Source organism: Oryx dammah, unplaced genomic scaffold, assembly GCF_014754425.2.
Source record: "Oryx dammah isolate SB20612 unplaced genomic scaffold, SCBI_Odam_1.1 HiC_scaffold_3, whole genome shotgun sequence".
Lineage (NCBI taxonomy): Eukaryota > Metazoa > Chordata > Mammalia > Artiodactyla > Bovidae > Oryx > Oryx dammah.
In genome coordinates, this window is record NW_024070187.1 from 21,777,251 (window position 1) to 21,799,902 (window position 22,652).

General features: G+C 41.4%; 1 protein-coding gene across 1 annotated transcript in view; it reads left to right on the forward strand.

The window, feature by feature from the left end:
• MANBA (mannosidase beta) overlaps positions 1-17,930 on the forward strand; it is a 119,901-nt gene extending 101,971 nt beyond the window's left edge. The window contains exons 14-17 of the mRNA XM_040237757.1: positions 2,999-3,143; positions 11,507-11,649; positions 12,503-12,760; positions 16,599-17,930. Of these exons, the coding sequence (XP_040093691.1) occupies positions 2,999-3,143; positions 11,507-11,649; positions 12,503-12,760; positions 16,599-16,823 (771 nt within the window). The 3' untranslated portion in view covers positions 16,824-17,930. The remainder of the gene's footprint in view (positions 1-2,998; positions 3,144-11,506; positions 11,650-12,502; positions 12,761-16,598) is intronic.
• Positions 17,931-22,652: the final 4,722 nt, after the last annotated feature.

A 22,652-nucleotide genomic window follows, 5' to 3' on the forward strand; every position in this document is an offset into this window, starting at 1 on the left:
TTTGTATCTTATTGTTCACGATTTGCCCCAACTGTGCATGTGTGAGGTAGGTTTAGGTCTCTTATTGTTTCTTTGTATTCTGCTGCTTGAGAAGACGTTTGTTCAGGAGCCAGTACTCCAGTAAAGGGTCCCAGGTCCCAGCCTAGCTCATAATTGCAGAATAAATTGACTGTCATAGACCATAGCCCTTCAGCCTATTTTTCTATTTCACTCCTTGACTTGGTGATAAACTGATATGCTCAGGTAGTATCCTGTGGTCCTTTTGAGCTGGCACCCTCCCCCTTCTCTTTGTGAGATTCTTACTTTCTTTGGAGTGTTCTTTGCCTGTTATCATTGCTGTGGTCCCAATGGTCTGCTTCCTGAATGGGAAAGGCCTTTCTTTATCTGCTCACAGCTAGTATCATCTCTTGCCTAGAAGCTGGTAATAGATTTCTAAATGATCTCCCTAATCTACTCTAGTATCTTGACTGCTTTCAGTGATCAGAGTCACCTGCTGGAAATGCAGGTCTGATCACATCACCCTTTAGCTTAAAAGCTTTCTGTGACTTCCATTGGCCTTTAGGATGCATTCCAAACCTTCCCAGGTCTGGTCCCTGCACCCCACCAGGCTTGCTTCCATTGCTCCCAGCTTTCTGGGCTCAGGCTGCTTTGCCTTCTTTCAGTTCTTTGCTGTGCATCCTCCTTTCATCATGCGTGGCCCCTCCGGCTGCAGAATTCTGCCCCCTTTCTTTTTCTTTCTCCTTTGAGGCCAATTCCACTGCTCAGCTAGACCCATTTTCCCTCCTGTTCAGGCTCCAAAGATTGTGTACCTCTCTTTCTTAGCCTTCATGACTGTTCAAAGTTTCCATATTGTTGTGTGATTCTTTGGGTAAGGCCTGTCTTCTATACAAGTCAGTAAGCTCCAGGAGGTTGGGCTGTTTCTTTTTGCTGGGTGAGTGGCTTACCATTAGCAGCATGTAACATGTAATGTAGGTACTTATTAGATATTTATTGAATGGCCATTGGGTTTCTCTTTGCTTTATGCTTCTGGAGTGTTACAGCTCTGCCTCATGTAAGTTCTAACTTCATCTGTGACTTCCTCCCTAGCCAGCCCTCCTCTGTCTAAGGGTGTTACCCTCACTGGAGCTTTTCTCATTTTTTAGGAAGGACTCTGAGCTTAGTCTTCCAGTGGCCACATGTGCGTCCCACTTTTTCCTCTTCTGTGAAATCCCAGGCCCTACTCTAAGACTGTCCTTTTCCATGAAGCTCTGTCTCTCTAGGCTCTCCTTGGTGACCTCTCCTCTGAGCCTGCTGACCTTCTCTTTGTGAGCCTGTCCGAACTGCAGCTCCAAGCTAAGAGATGTGATACTTGCAGTGTCAGTAACAGCAGCAGTAAAGGAGACTGGGTTTTCAGTGATGATGACAGTAATTAAGGGTTCTATATGAAGTTCTTTGTGCCTCTTAAACAAGAACTAAATTTACTCGTCTCTCTGTTGCAGTGTTACCATCTGTTCTGCTATGACGAAACGCTTGCACTCATAAGTTTTACATTATCAAAGTCATGATATAAAAACAATTGCTTGACTAGCAAAAAAGGGGTGAGGAATTTGACAATATCAGTCATAATAAAGTTTTTTTCCTACAGATTTTTTTTTTAAATAAAGTATTTTCTTAATAGTCACAAAGTGAAAGTGAAAGTTGCTCAGTTGTGTCCGACTCTTTGTGACTCTATGGACTATACAGTCCATGGAATTCTCCAGCCCAGAATACTGGAGTGGCTAGCCTTTCCCAATAGCCACAAACGTGTTAGTAAAACTGTTCACTGCCTGAAACTTAGTATCTGACTACATAAAGCATTTGCTCCATTTTTTCTGTTTTCTGTCATTGGCCCCACTATCAGTGGCAGAGAACTTTTACACCATCCTATTTCCATGATTACCCATTGTTATGATAAACCAAACACCATGCTTCCCCCCCAAACCTGCTGCTATGTTGCTTCAGTCGTGTCCGACTCTGTGCGACCCCATGGACGGCAGGCCACCAGGCTCCCCCGTCCCTGGGATTCTCCAGGCAAGAACACTGGAGTGGGTTGTCATTTCCTTCTCCAATGCATGAAAGTGAAAAGTGAAAGTGAAGTCGCTCAGTTGGGTCCGACTCTTAGCGACCCCATGGACTGCAGCCTACCAGGCTCCTCCGTCCATGGGATTTTCCAGGCGAGAGTATTGGAGTAGGGTGCCATTGCCTTCTCCGCCCCCCAAACCTAGCCATCATAAATAACAGCTTCTCATAGGGTTGGTCCCAGATCTAGTATAATAATGGTATATAGAATGCCAATTAAATTCCCCAGTTTTTTCAAGCCTCTTATTTTCTCAGATCAAGACAGCCTACCTCAAACAAAAACACCTGTGTAGGTTTTGTTTTTGTCTGGCAATGGATTAAGCTTCTCTTTTTTTTGAATAATTTTTTTAATCGAATTATAGTTGATTTACAGTGTTGTGGGTATCTGCTGTATAGCAAAGTCATTCAGTTATACATATATATGTTTTTTCATAGTTTGTTATGACTTATCACAGGATATTGAATATAGTTCCCTGTGTTATTGTTATTGTTGTGTCAGTTGCTCAGTTGTGTCCAACTCTTTGTGACTCTATTGGACTGTAGCCTGCTGGCTCCTCTGTCCATGGAATTCTCCAGGCAAGAATACTGACATGGGTAGGTATTCCCTTCTCCAGCAGACCTTTATGACCCAGGGATTGAACTTGGGTCCCCTGCATTACAAGCAGGTTCTTTACTGTCTGAGCAACCAGGGAAGCCCCCTGTGCTATACAGTAGGGCTTTTTTGTTTTTAAATCCATTCTAAATGTAATCGTTTGCATCTGCTAACTCCAAACTCCCAATTCAACCCTACCCCCGCCCCTTGGCAGCCACAGGTCGGTTCTCTGTATCTGTGAGTCTGCTTCTGTTCCATAGATGAGTTCATTTGAAAACACCTGTGTTTTACCATTTTCCCCTGAATCAGGTGATGCAGGCCCAGTGTGTCAAAACAGAAACTGAGTTCTACCGTCGCAGTCGCAACGAGATAGTGGATGGAAAAGGGCACACCATGGGGGCGCTTTATTGGCAGCTGAATGACATCTGGCAGGCTCCTTCCTGGTCTTCTCTAGGTGAGTGTTTTAGCATTGTTTGTGTGTGAGAAAAGAAGCCAAACCTGTGGGGAGAGGCGCTGAGACAGCACAGAGCTGGAGGCGTCCAGTGAACCCAAGCAGGACTCCGCGGAGGAGAGGCTGTTCAGCTGCCAGCCTCTGACCTTTGGCCACCTCTCCCACCTTCACAATCTTTGGGGAGCCCGAGAGGCAGCCTCACTGTGAGTTCTGTTCTGTGCACTCACAAAAGCAGGCAAATGAGGGGATAGATCCGTGCATGAACATCTCAGCCACGTGTGTGCGTGCTCAGTTGCTTCAGTCATGTCCGACTCTATAGCGCTATAGATTGTAGCCCGCCAGGCTCCTCTGTCCGTGGGATTCTCCAGACAAGAATCCTGGAGTGGGTTGCCATGCCCTCTTCCAGGGGATCTTCCCTACCCAGGGATCGAACCCGTGTCTCTTACATCTCCTGCATGGGCAGGTGGGTTCTTTACCATTAGTGCCACCTGGGAAGCCCCGCTCTCAGCAACCTATCTTCTAATTGTTGCTTAGAATTTTGAATTGATTTAAGAGGACTTCCCAGGACAAAAGGAGAGTGACATAAACACGTCTTCTTCTGTTTAGGAGAATTCAACTGTGGGAAAGTCTGACCCAGCTAAGTGTTAAAAATGTCCCTTTACTACTGATTTCCCTTCTAAGTTCACCCGATCATCTTTATTTTGCCCTGTTTGTCTCTTGAGGGGAAAGGGAGACGAGTCAGAAGTACAAGTAGGAAGGGTTGTCAGTTGGACCTGTTTAGTTGAGCAACAGGTGAGATGGCTGACATGGTACTTGCAGTTTGAATTATTTCGTCTATTTTGGTGCATTAAAAAAATTAAGGCATAGTAATGAACCACCAGAGATGACTGAAGCCAAGTTCAGTTAATGATGTGAACAAAAGTTTTGGGTCGAAAATGAGGCAAAGTCATAAAATAAAAGGGTGGTTTCGCTGGGTGAGGCTCTTGAGCCGTGAACGTAGATCATGGGGTTTCTTCCCCACGTTTCAGTGAATGCTCATTGTCTCCTGCGGGGAACTGCAATCTTGGTCAGGTTTCCCTGATCAGCCTCTTTATCAACATCAACCAGAGAAAGGGTATTAAATGAGAATCAGGGGTAGATCGGAGAAGGCAATGGCAAACCACTCCAGTACTCTCACCTGGAAAATCCCATAGATGGAGGAGCCTGGTAGGCTCCAGTCCATGGGGTCGAGAAGAGTCAGACACAACTGAGTGACTTCACTTTCACTTTTCACTTTCATGCCTTGGAGAAGGAAATGGCAACCCACTCCAGTGTTCTTGCCTGGAGAATCCCAGGGATGGGGGAGCCTGGTGGGCTGCCATCTATGGCGTCGTACAGAGTCGGACACGACTGAAGCGACTTAGCAGCAGCAGGGGTAGATGTTAGCGAAATAGCCTCCCTGGGATGCTTAAACTGGACAGAGAGATATTGTTCAGAGACAATAGGAGCCTGACCCTGCTTCATGTCTGTGAATGAGGTGGTGTCTTCTAAAGTTGAGTTCAGTTCAGGAAATGGGAGAGCTTGGGCTTATAACTCTTCCCTTAAATGACTCTGTGTTTTTCAAAAAGGGTATAAGAGTATGATGTTCAGTTCAGTTCAGTTGCTCAGTCGTGTCCGACTCTTTGAGACGCCATGAATTGCAGCACGCCAGGCCTCCCTGTCCATCACCAACTCCCGGAATTCACTCATACTCACGTCCATTGAGTCTGTGATGCCATCGAGCCATCTCATCCTCTGCCATCCCCTCTTCCTCCTGCTCCCAATCCCTCCCAGTCTTTTCCAATGAGTCAACTTTCACATGAGGTGGCCAAATGACTGGAGTTTCAGCTTTAGCATCATTCCTTCCAAAGAACACCCAGGACTGATCTCCTTTAGAATGGGCCGGCTGGATCTCCTTGCAGTCTAAGAGCCTCAAGAGTCTTCTCCAACACCACAGTTCAGACACATCAATTCTTCGACACTCAGCTTTCTTCACAGTCCAACTCTCACATCCATACATGACTACTGGAAAAACCATAGCCTTGACTAGACGGACCTTTGTTGGAAAAGTAATGTCTCTGCTTTTGAAAATACTATCTAAGTTGGTCATAACTTTCCTTGCAAGGAGTAAACGTCTTTTAATTTCATGGCGGCAGTCACTATCTGCACTGATTTTGGAGCCCCAAAAATAAAGTCTGACACTGTTTCCACTGTTTCTCCATCTATTTCCCATGAAGTGATGGGACCAGATGCCATGATCTTAGTTTTCTGAATGTTGAGCTTTAAGCCAACTTTTTCAGTCTCCTCTTTCACTTTCATCAAGAGGCTTTTTAGCTCCTCTTCACTTTCTGCCATAAGGGTGGTGTCATCTGCATATCTGAGGTTATTGATATTTCTCCCGGCAATCTTGATTTGTTTTTTGTGTTTCCATACAAATTTTAGGAATATTTGTTGTAGTTTTGTGAAATATGCCAGTAGTATTTTGATACGATTGCATTGACTCTGTAGATCGCCTTGAGTAGTATGGCCATTCTAAGAGTATGAGTCCTATCCGTGAGCAAACTATCTCTGCATTTGTTTGTATTGTCTGCAGTTGGCTTCATCAGTGTCTTATAGTTTTCTGGGTACTGGTCTTTTCCCTTCTTAGATTTATTCCTGGGTATTTTATTCTTTTTGATGTGGCTTCCCTGATAGCTCAGATGGTAAAGAATCTGCCTGCAATGTAAGACACCCAGGTTCGATCCCTGGGCCGGGAAGATTCCCTGGAAAAGGGAATGGCAACGCACTCCAGTATTCTCTTCTGGAGAATCCCATGGCCAGATTATGGGGTCACAAAGAGTCGGACATGACTGGGCGCCTAACACTTTCACTTTCGTTTTATTCTTTTTGATGTGAAGGTAGATGGGGTTGCAGCCTTAATTTCTCTCTTATAGTTTGTTGTTGGTATATAGGAATTTGTCAAATTTCTGCAGGTCAGTTTCTTATTCTGCATCTTTACCAGGGTCGTTGATGAGCTCTACTAGATTTTAATACTGTCTTTAGGATTTTCTTAGTATCATGTCGTCTGCAAACAGTCACAGTTTTCCTTCCCTTCCAGTTTGAATTTTTTTTCTTTTTGTCTGCTGTGGCTAGAACTTTCAGTACTGTGTTGAATAAAACTGGGCATCCTTGTCTTGTTGATTTTAGAGGAAGTAGTTTGAGTTTTTCACTGCTGAGTATGGTGTTAGCTGTCTGCTTATATATAGCCTTTGTTATGTTGAAGCATGTTCCCTCTACACCCACTTTGTGAAGTTGTTTTTTTTTTAAATCATAAGTGGATGTTGAATTGTTTCAGAAACTTTTCTGCATACTTGGAGATGATCATAAGGTTTTTCCCCTGGTTTTGGAATCACGTTGATGCTGGCCACATGGATGAGTTCAGAAGGATTCCTTCTTCTTTCATTTTATGGAAGAAAATGAGAAGGATTTGTATTAATTTTTCTTTGAATGTTTGGTAGAATTCACCGGTGAAGCCATCTGGTCCTGGACTTTTGTTTTTTGGAGATTTTTGGTTATTGATTCAGTCGCCTTAGAAGTAATCGATCTGTTCAGATTTTTTTTTTTTAATCTTTTCATGATTCAGTCTTAGAAGGTTATATGTTTCCAGGAATTTATCCATTTCTTCTAGCTTGTCCAATTTGTTGATGTAGAGTTGTTCATACTAGTCTCTTATGCTTTGTAATTCTTTAGTTTTAGTTGTAGTGTCTCTTTCATTTCTGACTTTATTGATGAGACCTCTTTTTTGGATGATAAGTCTGGCTATAATTTTATCAATTTTATCTTTTCAAAGAACCAGATCTTGGTTTCATTGATCGTTTCTATTTTTTAAAGTCTCTATTATATTTTTCCCTCTACTAAGTTTGGGTTTTGTTTGCTGTTCTTTTTTTTTTTTTTTTTAAAGATTTATTTATTATTTTGCTTACTCTGGATCTTAACTGAGGCGAGTGCGATCTAGTTCCCAGTCCAGGGATTGAACCTGGGCTTCCTGCATTGGAAGCACAGAGTCTTAGCCACTGGACCACCAGGGAAGTCCCTGCTGTTCTTTTTCTAAGCTCCTTTAGGTGTAGGGTCAGGTTGTTTATTTGTAATTTTTCTTGTTTTCTGAGCTAAGTTTGTGTCACTAAAATTTCCCTCTTAGAACTGCTTTTGCTGCATCCAATGGATTTGGGGTCATTGTGTTTTTGTTCTCATTTGTCTCCAAGTATTTTGATGATCCTTTGAGTTTCTTTGGTGACCCATTGGTTGTTTAGTAACATGTTGCTTAGCTTCCATGTTAGTGTTTTTTGTAGTTTCTTTTTTTTTCCTTGTGGTTGAGTTCTAAAAGTCTGGTAGGATTGTGGTAGAAAAACATGCTTGATATGGTTTCATTTTTATTAAATTTATTGAATATTGTTTTGTGGTACATCATGTGGTTCATCCTAGAAAATGTTCCTTGTACATTTGTATCAAATATGTATTCTGCTGATTTGGATGGAATATTCTGTATCCGTCTGTTTGATATAATGTGTTTCCTGACTGATCTTCTATCTGGATGATCTGTCCACTGATATGAGTGGGGTGTTGAATTCCCCTACTCTTATTATGTTACTGTCAATTTCTCCCTTTATGTCTGTTAATGTTTGCTTTATGCATATAGCACTTTTATATATAAGTGCACATCCATTTACAGTTGTTACATATTCTTAGGTTGATCCCTTGATCATTATGTCCCATCCTTCTTTGTCACTTACCACGTCTTTGTTTTAATGTCTATCTGGTCTGATATATTAATGAATATTGGCATCCTGGCTTTTTCTGATTTATATTTGCATGGAATACGTTTTTTCAATCCCCTCGCTTTCAGTTCTGTGTATGTCTTTAGATCTGAAGTGTGTCTCCTAGAGGTAGCATATATATGAGTTTTGTTTTTGTGTGCATTCAGCCACTCTGCATCTTTTGATTGGAGCATTTAGTCCATTAACATTTAATTACTGATAGGTATGAACTTCTATTTTGTTCATTGGTTGAGGGTTATTTTTGTAGTTCGTTTTAGTTCCTGTCCTCTTCCCTGTTGATTTGATGAGTATCTTTAGTTATGTTTGGATTCCCTTATTTTTGATGTTTATCAATTGTAGATTTCTGGTTTGTGATTACCATGCAGCTTATATATAGCAATCTACATATAGTGTAATGCAGTTTGTATGATTATTTTAAGTTGATGATCTCTTAATTTCAAACATTTTTAACAACCTGCATTTTTACTCCCCCACCCTTGTCATGATTATTGTTTTTAGTTTCATGTTTTGCATCTTTTTGTGTATCTCTTAACTAATTATGGATATAGATGATATTTACCGCTTTTCTTTTTTAACTTTCCTGATAGCTTTGAAAATGGTTGATTTACTACCTAATATTTGCCTTTATTAATGAGCTTTTTCCTTTCATAATTTTCATGTTTCTGTTTGTAGCCTTTTCTTTTTCACTTAGAGAAATCCCTTTACCATTTCTTATGAAGCTGGTTTGCTGGTGCTCAACTCCTTTTAGCTTTTGCTTCTCTGCAAACCTTGGGGCTTCTTTATCAAATCTGAATGAAAGTCTTGCTGAGTATTCTTGTTTGTAGGTTTTCCCCTTTCATCACTTAAAATTTATTGTATACTCCTATCTGGCCTGCAGAGCTGCTGGAAGTCAGTTGATGGCCTCACTGGAGTTCCTTTGTATATACCTTGTTGCTTTTCCCTTGTTTTTTAATATTCCTTCTTTAACTTTAATTCTTGCCATTTTAATTACCGTGTATCTTGGTGTGGACCTCTATGGGTTGATCCTATCTATGTTCCAGGACCTAGATGTCTATATCTTTTCCCAAGTTAAGGAAATTTTCAACTATTGGGTCTTCAAATATGTTCTCTGTCTGTTTCTCTCTTCTTCTGGGACCATATAATGTGAATATTCATGCCCTTGATGTTGTACCAGAGATCTCTTAAAGCCTATTTTCTTTTTAACCTTTTTTTTTCTGTTTAGCTTCAGTGATTTCCTCTACTCTGTCTTCCATCTCCCTGATCCATTCTTCTGTATCATTTAATCTACTGTTGATTTCTTCTAGTGTATTTTTCATTTCAGTTGTATTTTTCGTCTCTGCTTAGTTCTTCATATCTTCTAATTCTATGTTAAACTTCTCACCGTGCTCATCCATTCTTCTGCCATGTTCTTCGATCATCATTGTAATCATTACCCTGAACTCTTTCTCAAGTAGTTTGCCCATCTGTGCTTCAGTTGGTTCTTCTTCTGGGGTTTTATCTCCTTCCTTTGTCTGAAACATGTTCCTCTGTTACCTCCTTTTGCCTAACTGGCTCTTTTTATTTCTCTGCTTCTGGTGGGTTGGTTACATTTCCTGACCTTGGAGAGGTGGCCTTTTGTAGGGGATATGCTGTGTGTCCCAGCAGCTCACTCCTCTCTGGTCATTGGTGCTATATGCTCTAGGGGTACCCCTATGTGGGGTGCATGGGTCCTTCTGTACAGTGGACCCACTGCTGTCGTGGTCTGATAGATGTGGCTGGCCCTTGGCCCAGTTGGTTGCCAGGCTCTGCCCTGTGCTTGTTGGTGGGGCCAGGTCATGAGGCTGCTGGCTGCAGAACCCTGGAGGATCCTGCACTACTGCTTGCTCGTGAATGGTCAGAGCCGGCTTCTCAGGCGAGTGGTTACAGGGCTGGGGCTCATGGGTCTAGTCTTCACCTACTGGTAGCTGGAGCCAGTTCCTAATATGGCTGGCACAGGTTCTAGGGTATCCCAAATGGGCCAGCACCAGCTGACCTACCGGCTAACTGAGGGGGGCTGGATCCCAGGGCAGCTGGCTGAGGACTCTAACATTTCTCAGGGCTGCTTTGGTCTGCTCTTGGGCTGGTGCCAGTCTGCCATATTGGTTATGTCCCAGCAAGGTAGGCTGCAGGGCTGCACTGGTCCCGGGGCTGGTGTCTGCCCCTTGCTGGGTGAAGTTGGGGCCAGTAGGTGACGCCAAGGCCCAGAATATTTGGGGGCTGGTTCTGGCTGGCTTGTGGCTGGAACGTGGGTCTCCAGATTTCTGGCTGCATGTCCCTGGGGGGCTAGTGCTTGTACACTGCTGATAGCACTGGGGCTTGAGCCCGCTGGTGAGCAGGACTATGACCTTAGGAGCCTTGGGCCCAGGAGGTCTTAAGGCAGCCTGTCTGCCTTAGGGTGAGGCTGTGTCCTTGTTCAGCCAGTTGCCTGGCCTGGGGTGTCCCAGCACTGGTGCAGACAGGTTGGTGGGTGGGGCTGGATCCTGGTGCTAATTCTCTAGGAGGAGTATTCCAAAATGGCACTTGCCAGTGTCTTTGCCTCCAAGGTGAGTCCAGTTGCTTCTTGCCTCTTCAGGAGACCCTCCAAGATCAGCAAATGAGTCTGACCTGGGCTCTTTTCAAATGACTGCTTCTGCCCTGGGTCCCAGAGGGTGTGAAATTTTGTGTGTGCCCTTTGAGAGTGGTGTCTCTGTTTCCCCCAACCCTCTGTGACTCCTGAAATTAATCCCTGCAGGCCTTCAAAGCCAGGCTTTCCAGGCACTTGTCTTCCCAGGGCAGGATCCATGGGCTGGGGAGCCCTATGTGGGACTCAGACTCCTTGAGGAGCAAGTGTAGTTATTCTTACACTTGTGGTTCACCCACCCCTGAGGTGTGGGTCATGACTACATAACTTATGCCCCTCCTGTCCATCTTATGGTTCCTTCTTTATATCTTTAGAGGTCGATGACCTTTTCCACTAGATTTTGTCTTTCTCATAAAGAGTTGCTCTCTAAATAGCTGTGATGGTAGTGTGCTTGTGGGAGGGGGTAAGCACAGGGTCTTCCTACTCCACCGTCTTGTCCAGCCTCTCCAATAGTACTTCCTCTAAGTAATTCTTACACATGAGGACTTGTAACAGATGTTCACTGCCAATGCTCCTGATTCCTTTTTTCATGTGTAAGTAGGAAAAAGGAATGTTGGCGCTGTCATCTCCTGGAAGCAGAACTGCAAATGAGCAAGTGCCAGCCAGGAATCATGACCAGGCTCAAAATACTTCATGTAGCATGTGTGACTTAACTGCTTGAGCTTCCATTTCCTCATTTGAAGGGTGTGATGGTAATGGCTGCCTCCTCCAGATTTGAGGCTGACATGAGGTGATGTCCAAAATGCTCCCTGCACTCCACAAAAGGGGTTCTCTCTGCTGTCAGCTCTCTTCCACACTCAACGCCCAGAATGTGACAGGTCACACGCCTGGGCCATGTGGACGTGACTCTCACTGCTTGACCCTGCCCATCTCCTAACCCACCTGATTATTTTTAGAGTATGGAGGAAAGTGGAAAATGCTTCATTACTTTGCTCGGCGTTTCTTCGCCCCGCTGTTACCGGTGGGTTTTGAGGATAAAGATGTGCTTTTCATCTATGGCGTGTCAGACCTTCCCTCAGACCATCAGATGATGCTCACTGTAAGTTGCTTGGACTTTTTTTTCTTTCTGTGATAGAGGGAGAATTTTAGATTTTTTTCATTATTTGGTTCTGTTATTTTTGGAAAAACAGAAATTTGTTTCACAGTGTTTCCTAATGTCTGTAGCAGAAAATGGGCTGTTTTTAAAATCTGAAAATCTATATTCAGGACAAAATCCTGCTGTTTATTCTATGACCTTAATGTCTTGGTTCAGTTTTCTCATCTGTAAAATGACACCAAGGTACCTTTTTAGAGGATTTCTGTGGATAGTGAATACAATAATTAGATGAGTGTGAATTGTAAACTGTAAAATGACACTTAAATCAAAGATTATTTATAATCATGAGAAGCTGGAAAAAGCCTAAACTTTATAAAAAGAAATCATTTAAAACAGTATATTAAAGTGGAAATCAGTAAAATTATACAAAATGTATATGTGGGAAAGTGAAGTTGTATTTGAAATAAAGTTAGGTAAAAAGAGAGGATAGAAACTTGAAGTCTTAGGTGGCTACTATTGGGAGGACATTGAGAATAGGTCAAGTTTTTGGAATAATTACAATGTCTGAGCTCCTATGCCTTCCATAGATTATTTAATTCTCACAACCGCCTGTGAAGTTACTGCTTTTTATTTTTTGTTGTTCTCACTTTATGTATAAAGAAATGGATACTTTGAGCAGTTGAATTCACATCTTAGTTACATAACTAGTACTTGGCAGAGCTGAGGTTAAACTCAGGTTTCACAGTTTCTTAATCAGTTCTGCTCTTGTGACTTCATCTATTATTACTACTCTTATTCTCTAAAAAATATTAGGAACTAAGAATGTTTGGTTTTCCTCTGTCTTGTTTCTCCCCAGGTGAGAGTCCACACTTGGAGTTCCCTGGAGCTCGTATGCTCTGAGTTGACTAACCCTTTTGTGATGAAAGCTGGGGAGTCTGTTCTCCTCTATAGTAAGCCAGTGCCTGAGTTGTTAAAAGGATGTCCCGGATGTACACGACAAAGCTGTGTGGTTTCCTTTTACCTGTCAACTGACGGGGAACTCTTGAGCCCAATCAACTATCACTTCCTGTCCTCACTGAAGAATGCCAAGGGGCTCCACAAGGCAAATATCACTGTAAGCACCAGTGGTCTGGAGTTGCTCTGGCTTTGAGGGCTATCCTGCTGTTTTGCAAAATTTCCCCTTGGTACTAAGTTTATTTGGGACCTGAGGAAGATTGATTCCCCTTCCCACTGGAAGCAAAGAGCAAATAATTTTTTTTCAGATTCAGCATTTGTCAAAGTTTACGATGCCTGCAACACTGGTGGTTCCATCACCTCTCCTTGTCAGGCTGGTGCAGCGGAGGGTGGGGCAGCAGGGTCCTCCCCACTGACTGCTCCTGAGCTGGGTTCCAGGCTCTGACCTGGGGGCTTTACTGCACCAGCCCTGAAGTATTACCACCTGCACTTGTAAGTGAGAAAGCCTGTTTGGGGGCTTCTCAAGTGGCTCAGTGGTAAAGAATCTGCCTGCTGAGGCAGTTGGTACAAGAGACATGGGTTTGATGCCTGAGTCAGGAATATGCCCTGGAGAAGGAAATGGCAACCCACTCCAGTATTCTTGCCTGAAGAATCCCATGAACAGAGGAGCCTGGTAGGCTACACTCCATGGGGTCACAAAGAGTCGAACATGACTGGGCACACATTCACTAGCCTGTTCAGGGGGCCCGAGTAACTATTCAGTCTGTAGCCAGGAAGTGTCAGAGCCCAGTAAAAGCACTCTATTTTTTTTTTTTTTTAATTTAACAAATGATTTCTTCTCTCTCTTTTTTTAACTTTCTATTTTATATTGGAGTACAGTTGGTTAACAATGTTGTGATAGCTTTGACACTTTCACTTAATAACTTTTTAATTTTAGCTGTTTATTTATGCATCATTTGGCTGGGCTGGGTCTTTGTTTCTGCACGGGCTTTTCTGAGGTTGCAGCAAGTGGGGTCTGGTCGCTGTGGTGAGAGGCTCTCGCATCGCAACCAGAGAGTAGTCCCTGCTCATAATGTACACTAGGGCACACGCATTCTGTTGTGTGTTCTATGGGTTTTGACAAATGTACAGTGACATGTGGGCCTCAGTGGTAAAGAATCCATCTGCCATGCTGGAGACATGGGTTTGATCCCTGGGTCAGGAAGATTCCCTGGAGAGGGAAATGGCAACCCACTCTTCCTCACAACTCAGTGGCTAAACGACAGTGACGTGTAACAGCTGTTACCGTATCATACAGAGTACTTTCACTGCGCGACAATCCATTGCTTTCTGCCTCCTTTATCTTGGCTTGTGCCCAGTCACTCAGTCATGTCTGACTCTTAGCAACCCCACCAGGCTCCTCTGTCCATGGGATTCTCCAGGCAAGAATACTGGAGTGTGTTGCCATTCTCTTCTCCAGGGGATCTTCCTGACCCAGGGATCCAACCCATGTCTCCTGCATTGGCGGGGAGGTTCTTTACTGCTGAGCCACCTGGAAAGCCTTCCTTTATCTTTCCCTTCCCTCAATCCCTAGGAAACACTGATCTTTGGGCAGTTTACATATTTTTATTTTTTCCAGAATGTCATATCGTTGGAACCATACAGTATGTAGTTCTTTCAGATTGGCTGATTTTTTTACTTAACAACATGCATTTAAATCTTCTCTGTGTCTTTTTTTTTTAACTTTTAAATTTTATATTCGAGAATACCCGATTAACAATGTTGTGATGGTTTCAGGTGGACAGCAAAGGGACTCAGCCATACTAAAAGCACCCTTAATTTTGCATTTTTAAGGAGAGTCTATAAATGTAAAAACCTTTCACTCTCCAGTCTGATTTATTACTTTCAAGTTGCTTAATCACCAGATCTCTTTATCATTGTCAAGAAAAAAAAAATAGGATGATCAGGATAGGCTGTGTTGTAAAAATTGTGTAGCCGGAAAATATGGAATCTATCTAGTTGATTGAAAACCTTTCCTTCCTTCCCCCACCCCCATATGGTGATTGAGAATATGTTTCTAGAAAGTTTCATTCTCTATTTTTAACCAATTATAAGTTTATTTTAGACTTAATTGAAAAGACTTGAGAGGATTTTTTTACATTTGGTTTAGAAATATCAAAACTCAGTCCTTAAAATGAAAACATAGCTTCCTTCCTAGTTAATAGTAAAATGTTCCCTTAATGAAATCTAACTTATTTGTAGAGCAGGTATGAAGGAAATGACATACATTTACATGGCTTCTTTCCAGAAAAAAAATACAAAACTATTACTGGACAATTTTGTAGTCTCTAGACAAGATTTTGAAATCTCTTCTTTTCTCATCTAGGTCTCCATTACCTTAAGACAGCTGGGAGTGGGAAAGGAGCAGGCCTTCTTTCTCTGTCCTATCTCAGTTGTATTTCAGTGATACTTCGCATCCTAAAGGGATCCTCATTACATCCTAAAGAGATGTAATAACAGGAGCAACGATAATAGTAATGACAGTTCACACTGTCACAGGGTTAACATAGCCAGGCATTAACTCTGTCCCCTAGGGCATCTCCAGGGACCTTGAGCCAGAGTATAAGCTTGAGCTCCATGCTCTGCTGTCAGATAATGCAGAAGCGAGATTTCCAGTTAGAAGAAGGCACCAACAAGAGTGAGTGGGTGCCAATGTCCCTTCTGGCCTTGGCCCTGAGACAGAGTAGCTGAGGCCTTCCTGCAGCCTTGGTAGCGGCCAGGGCCAGCCACATGAACTATGTACCTGTGACTGCTTTAGGGTCTTCATTGGAATGAGTGGGCAACATGATTTGGGAATTTGACACCATCACTACTTTGGTAGAAGCAAGAAAAGAAATCTAAAGTGTGTTAGGTGGCTCTCTCTAAATTTCCTGTTTCTACTACAGTAGTCATGGTGGGGGTGATAGAGTCGTTAAGTCACGTCCGACTCTTTGCCGCCCCATGGACTATAGCCCTCCAGGCTCCTCTGTCCGTGGGGATTCTCCAGGCAAGAATACTGGAGTCGGTTGCCATTTTCTTCTCCAGGGGATCTTCCCGACCCAGGCATGGAACCCAGGTCTCCTGCATTGCAGACAGATTCTTTACTGGCTAAGCCTCTAGGGAAGCCCTACCAATGTGGGATTTCTTGTTGATAATGCAGAGCCCTGCGTGATGTAGCAGGCTAAGTTATATATAGTAAAATTTGCCCTCGGATATTCTTTCTGTCACACATAGCCTATAATGTCAAGCCTATGGCATGGCATGTATGCATGTTGAAGAGTTCTGTTTGTGACAAATGCATGGCCTGATTACCAGGCACTCAGCTGTGTACTCACAGTGAGAGAGGCTCACAAACCCCACCTTCCAGGGGGCAGCTGTCCTCACTCTCAGCCTGTGCCAAGAGGCTGATGGGTGACAAGACTTACGCTGCACTCTCTTTTGCTATATTGTGTGGGATTCACACATGTTTGAGGTGCTAATAAAGTGACTTTACCCACGATGCATTAAGAGCACCAGCTCTTGTAGGATAGCTTCTGGAGATGCCTGGCTGGCTGCTGTCTGGACAACAGGGTCTCCTCATAAGACCAAAAGGTAGGTGCCATGGCTGTGCTCCACAGTCAGCTCCAGACAGATCAGGAGCAAGTCATTAAAATCACCAGTCCTGCTGCAGAAATGTGCCTCTCTTGATGAGACCCTGAGGAAAAGATACACAGCGACAAAACTCTGAGCTTCCTGTGAAATATTCTCCTGAATCTTAGGAGATCACATATTTCTACCCTGATTTGAGATTACAATTTGGTGATTTTCCACAGCCTTCAGTAAATTTCCATGTATTTTTTTTTTTAGCATCTGACACAGTGCATGGAATGTATGACTTTAGCAGTAATAGAACCAAAGTTGAAGGCAGTACACTCTGTGTTAGCCACGTAGAACAGAGAGCTCTGCTCTCCATCTTCACTTCATTTATCTTTTTCTTTCAGGCCACCATCTCGCAGCAAGGGAACACATTTGTTTTTGATCTGAAGACCTCAGCTGTCGCTCCCTTTGTTTGGTTGGATGTAGGAAGCATCCCAGGGAGATTCAGTGACAATGGTTTCCTCATGACTGAGAAGACACGGACTGTATTCTTTTACCCTTGGAAACCCACCAGCAAGAGTGAATTGGAGCAATCTTTTCATGTGACTTCACTGGCTGATACTTACTGAGGGAATCCAGGTTGTATTTTCGAGAGCTGAAGGCAACTAGAAACAAGTTGAAGAAGCCAGGAAATGCATCTGCTTGCTGTCAGGTGTCTAGTTAGCCACTTGGTTCTCCCAGGGAAGGCTATGTATATTCAGGAGATGTCCTCAACAAAGCTGTGCCTGGGTGCTGTTCCGTCTGCACCAGGGCTGTGTCTTTAGCTCTTCCTTTCACACCTTTTGCACCACATGAATCAGTTCTAACCCAACTGTCTCTCCTACCCCCAAAGGAGGTCCTGTCTACATGCAGTCCTTTAAGGGAATCACAGGAACATGACCAAGTAGCCCTTTAAGAGAATTATAGGTATACTCTCAGGTAGCTCTTAAAGGAATCACAGTAATGACCATTGTGGTATCTGTGGAATCATATGTGGAAGGTTGTGAGGGCATGTAGGCCCCTCGGGTTAGCTTTGAGAAATAACCAAATGATTGAAATGAAACTGCTTTGTCATTATTTCCAGAGGAAATAGAGATTCAGATGTTGCAACAGAAAGAGATGTCTGGATGGTAGCCATATTGGTTGTTGATGCTGGAAAGTTTGGTGGGATTGACTGTTGCCATTCGATTACTTTTTGAGTAGGAGTCTTTTTTCATTCATGAGTTTTTTAAAAATAAAATATTTGTTTTAACAATAATTTATTTTTTCAAAGGCAATTAGTGATTCTTCTTTGGGAAAAGAAAACCTCACATTGAAATGGACATCACCTTGATCACGTTGGAAACTTTTGGGTGTCCTGACATAAGTGGTCACCTGTATTAAGTATGGGCCTCAGATTTGGTTAAGTCCAGTGAACTTTCCAGTTCAAGGCTATGGTTTGATTTGCATGTGATAAGCCTGGCAGCAAAGTGGTATTGCCTTTAACTTGAGATTGAACCATTTAAAAAAACACTGATTAATTATAATTGCTTATGAAATCATTTTGTTCTCATCATCCTGTTTATAAAATTACATTGATAGTGAAGCAGGGGCATAATGTTAATAAGTAGTCAATTTGAATAAAGGTGTATAGGAATTTTTCTGTTTTGCTTTTGCAACTTTTCTGTAAATTTGAAATATATAAAAATTTAAGATTATATAAATTGCATTGACAATTTGGTGTTCCATCTGTGACTTATTTCCCCATTCCATGAACACTCAGTTGTGCCCAGTATCATGCAAGGCATTAATTTCCATTTAGCGCTGGTCAGGTTTTTAGCCCACTTGATAAACTGGGAGAATTTGAAGAATCTAGACCAGGATATTTGAAGGGTCTTCTAGAAGAAGAATCAAGTAATTGGTTATGGAATTTACTGGAGGTGATAGTTTGGCTTTAGAATCAAGACTAAATAGATAATATTTTGGTTTTAAAGCTAAGAAACTTTTGGCCATGGTTCAGAGACTAAGAAGAAAATAAATGCAGACAACCCACTCCTCTCCTTCAGTATCTAAGAGTTCCCTCGTTTTATGTGTTATTTCAAAATATATATTTATATACAGCTTTTCATATATATATGTATAAAATATATATTTCATACAGCTTTTGGACTTAGGACTGTAACCCAGAAGATTCTTACTTGATAAATATTATATCACTTTCTTGTCACTGTTGCTGGGTGGGCAGGGGGCACACTCCTCTCCATTAACTAGAGCATTTTTCTATTCCAGGTGCCCTGTGAGTGGGCTTTGAAGTTGATGGGCAGAATTTACATTGCAATTCTGCCCTTTCTAGCTCTGTAGCCGTAATCAAGTAATTTAACCTCTATGTTCAGTCCTCTTGTGGTGAAATAGGAATAATTACCCTCACCTTGTAAGTGTGTTTTGAAGAATAAATTTAAACTGTGGCTCAAGGGCTTGGCCCAGTACTGACACTTAGTGAAGGCTCTGTGAATGGAGGCACCATCTTGAGTGTGACCCTGTTGTCTAGAGAGGGCGGGGCTTCCAGCCACACTGACTTGAGTTGGAATCCAGGTTCTGAGGCTAATTGGCTCTGTGACCTTGGGCAACCACTTGTTCTTCTAGATTTTAGTTTTCTCATCTGTTAAGTGGAGATGATTATTTCTGACCTTTGAAGGTAGTTGTAAAGATAAAAAGAATACATTTGAATCAGTTCTGATGAGATGGATGAAACTGGAGCCGATTATACAGAGTGAAGTAAGCCAGAAAGAAAAACACCAATACAGTATACTAACACATATATATGGAATTTAGAAGGATGGCAATGATGACCCTGTATGCAGGACAGCAAAAAAGACACAGATGTGTATAATGGACTTTTGGACTCAGAGGGAGAGGGAGAGGGTGAGATGATTTGGGAGAATGGCATTGAAACATGTATAATATCATGCAAGAATCGAATTGCCAGTCTATGTCCGATGCAGGATACGGCACGCTTGGGGCTGGTACACGGGGATGACCCAGAGAGATGTTGTGGGGAGGGGGGTGGGAGGGGGGTTCATGTTTAGGAACGCATGTACACATGTGGTGGATTCATGTCAATGTATGGCAAAACCAATACAGAATTGTAAAGTAAAATAAATAAATTTTAAAAAAAATCCTAAAAAAAAAAAAAGATTAAACAGATATGGTCTGGAACAAAATAAATGCTAAGTGATGGTTGTATTTTTAAAACATTGTTATCACCCAGTTAGTACGTGAAGCAAGGGTAAAAATGAAGCAAATAAAGGCAGATTCTTTGTTTCTTTCTTTTTTTACTTTGACATATAGTTAATGCAATATGGCATTAGTTTCAGGTGTACTACAAAGTAATTGACACACACATATATATACTTAATTATTTTCTGCTATACATTATTATAAGATATTGAATATAATTCCTTGTGCTATACAGTAAATCCTTGTTGCTTATCTGTTTTATATATAACAATGTGTATCTGTTAATCCCACATCCTGCTTTGTCCTTCCCTCTCCTATCCCCCTTTGCTAACCATAAGTTTGTTTTCTATGTCTGTGAGTCTGTTCCTGTTTTGTAAATAGATTCAATTGTTTTTTTAAGATGCCAGAAGAAGTAATAGGATATAATATTTGTCTTTCTCTGGCTTACTTCACTAAGTGTGATAATCTCTGGGTCAATCCACATTGCTTCAAATGGCATTATTTCATTCTTTTTTATGATCAAGTAATATTTAATTGTATCTGATTAGCCAAGAAGTTCATTCGGGTTTTTCTGTAAGACGTTGTAGGAAAACCTGAGTGAACATTTGGCCAACCCAGTATAAACATACCGCATCTTTATCTGTGCACCTGTCAATATACATTTAGGTTGCTTCCATGTCTTAGCTATTGTAAATAGTGCTGCTGTGAACATTGGGGTGAGTGCATCTTTTCAGTTAAGAGTTTTTGCCAGATATATGCCCAGAAGTAAAATTTGTTCGATCGTATGGCAACTCTATTTTTAGTTTTTAAAATAAATCTTCATATTGTTTTTCATAGTGGCTGGACCAGTTTACGTTTCCACCAGGAATGTAGGAGGAGTTCCTCTTCTCCACATGCTCTCCAGCATTTGTTATTTGTAGACTTTTTAATGATGGCCATTCTGACCTGTGTGAAGTGATAATCTCATTGTAGTTTTGATTTGCCTTTCTCTAATAATTAGTGATGTGGAGCATTCGTGTGTGTGTGTGTGGTTTTTGGCATCTGTATGTCTTCTTTGGAGAAATATCTGTTTAGGTTTTCTTGTTTTTGGTTGGACTGTTATTTGATATTGAGTTGTGTGGGCTGTTTATATATTTTGTATATTAGCCAGTTATTGGTCATATTACTTGCAAATATTTTCTCCTATTAAGTGGGTTATCTTTTCATTTTGTTCATTTCCTTTGCTGTGCAAAATCTTTTAAGTTTCACTAGGTTCCATTTGTTCATTTTTGCTTTTATTTCTTTTGCCTTGCTTAGGGGACCAATCTTAGTTCCTTTCTACGTGTTTTATGGTGTTATGTCTTATATTTAGATCTTTAAATGATTTTATTTTTGTATATGGTATGAGGGTGTGTTCTAATTTTAATTGATTTATATGTAGCTTTCCAGCTTTCCAGTGCCACTTTTTGAAGACATTCTTTTCTCCATTTTATATTATTACTCCTTTTGTGTTAATAGATTAGTTGACTATAGGTGCATGGATTTATTTCTGGGCTGTCTATTCTATTCCATTGACGTGTATGTCTGTTTTTGTGGCAAATCCATGCTGTTTTGTAGCTTGGTAGTATAGTATGAAGTGGGGAAGGGTTATGCCTTCAGCTTTTTCTTCCTTCAGGATTGCTTTGACAATTCAGGATCTTTTGTGATTCCATATAAATTTTAGGATTTCTTCTTCTAATTCTGTGAAAAATATCATGAGTATTTTGATAGGGATTGCATTAAATTTGTAGATTGCTTTAGGTAGTATGGCCATTTTAACAGTATTAATTCCTCCTATCCAAGATCATGGATTATCTTTCCATTTATTTGAATCACCATCAGCTTTCATTATCAATATTATATAATTTTCAGTGTATAGGTTTTTTACATCCTCGATTAAGTTTATTCCTAGGTATTTTGGATTTTGATATTTTTGATATTATGACAGGATATTAAATGGTATTTTTTTAATTTTCTAATATTTCATTATTAGTGTGAAGAAATGCAACAGATTTCTGTATGTTAATCTTGTATCCTGCTACCTTGCTGAATTCATTTAATAGTCTTTGTGAGAAGAATTTAGGGTTCTCTACATAGAGTATGGCATCACTGACTCAATAGACGTGAGTTTGAGCAAGCTCTGGGAGATGGTGAAGGACAGGGAAGCCTGGCATTGTGCAGTCCATGGGGTCGCAGGGAGTTGGACATGACTGAGCAATTGAACAACAACATAGAGTATTATGTGACCTACAAATAGTGACAGTTTTACCTCTTTCCTTCCAATTTTGATGCCCCCCTTTTTTTCCTTGTCTGATTGATGTAGCTAGCTAGGGCTTACATTATTTTGCTAAATAGTAGTAGTAAGAGTAGGTATCCTTGTCTTGTCCCTGAACTTAGTGGGAAGGCTCTCAGGTTTTCACCATTAAATATTATGATGGCTCTGGGATTGTTGTAAATGGCTTTTGTTATGTTGAAATTTCTCCCCTCCTACTTTAGTGAAAGTTTTTTTTTATCAGGGATGGATGTTGAATTTTGTCAGATCCAACTTGATCGTGGTTTATGATCCTTCGTATGTATTGTTGGATTTCGTTTGCTAATATTTTGTGGAGGACTTTTGTGTCTATATTCCTCAAAGATATTGGCTTTAGTTTTCTTTTTGTAATGTCTTTGGTTTTGATGTCATGGTGATAGTAGCTTCACAGAATGAATTTGGGAGTGTTCTAAACAGTGACACTTTATTTTCTTGGGTTCCAAAATCACTGCAGATGGTGACTGCAGCCATAAAATTAAAAGACACTTGCTCCTTGGAAGAAAAGCTGTGACAAACCTAGACAGTGTTTTAAAAAGCAGATACATCACTTTGCCGACAAAAGTCCATATAGTCAAAGCTGTGGTTTTTCCAGTAGTCATGTATGGATGTGAGAGTTGGACCATAAAGAAGGTTGAGCACTGAAGAACTGATGTTTTTGAACTGTGGTGCTAGAGAAGACTCTTAAGAATCCCTTGGACTGCAAGGAGATCAAACCAGTCAATCCTAAAGGAAATCAGTCCTGAATATTCTTTGGAAAGACTGATGCTGAAGCTGAAGCTCCAATACTTTGGTCACCTGATGCAAAGAACTGACTCATTGGAAAAGACCCTGATGCTGGTAAAGATAGAAGGCAGGAGGAAAAGGGGCCGAGATG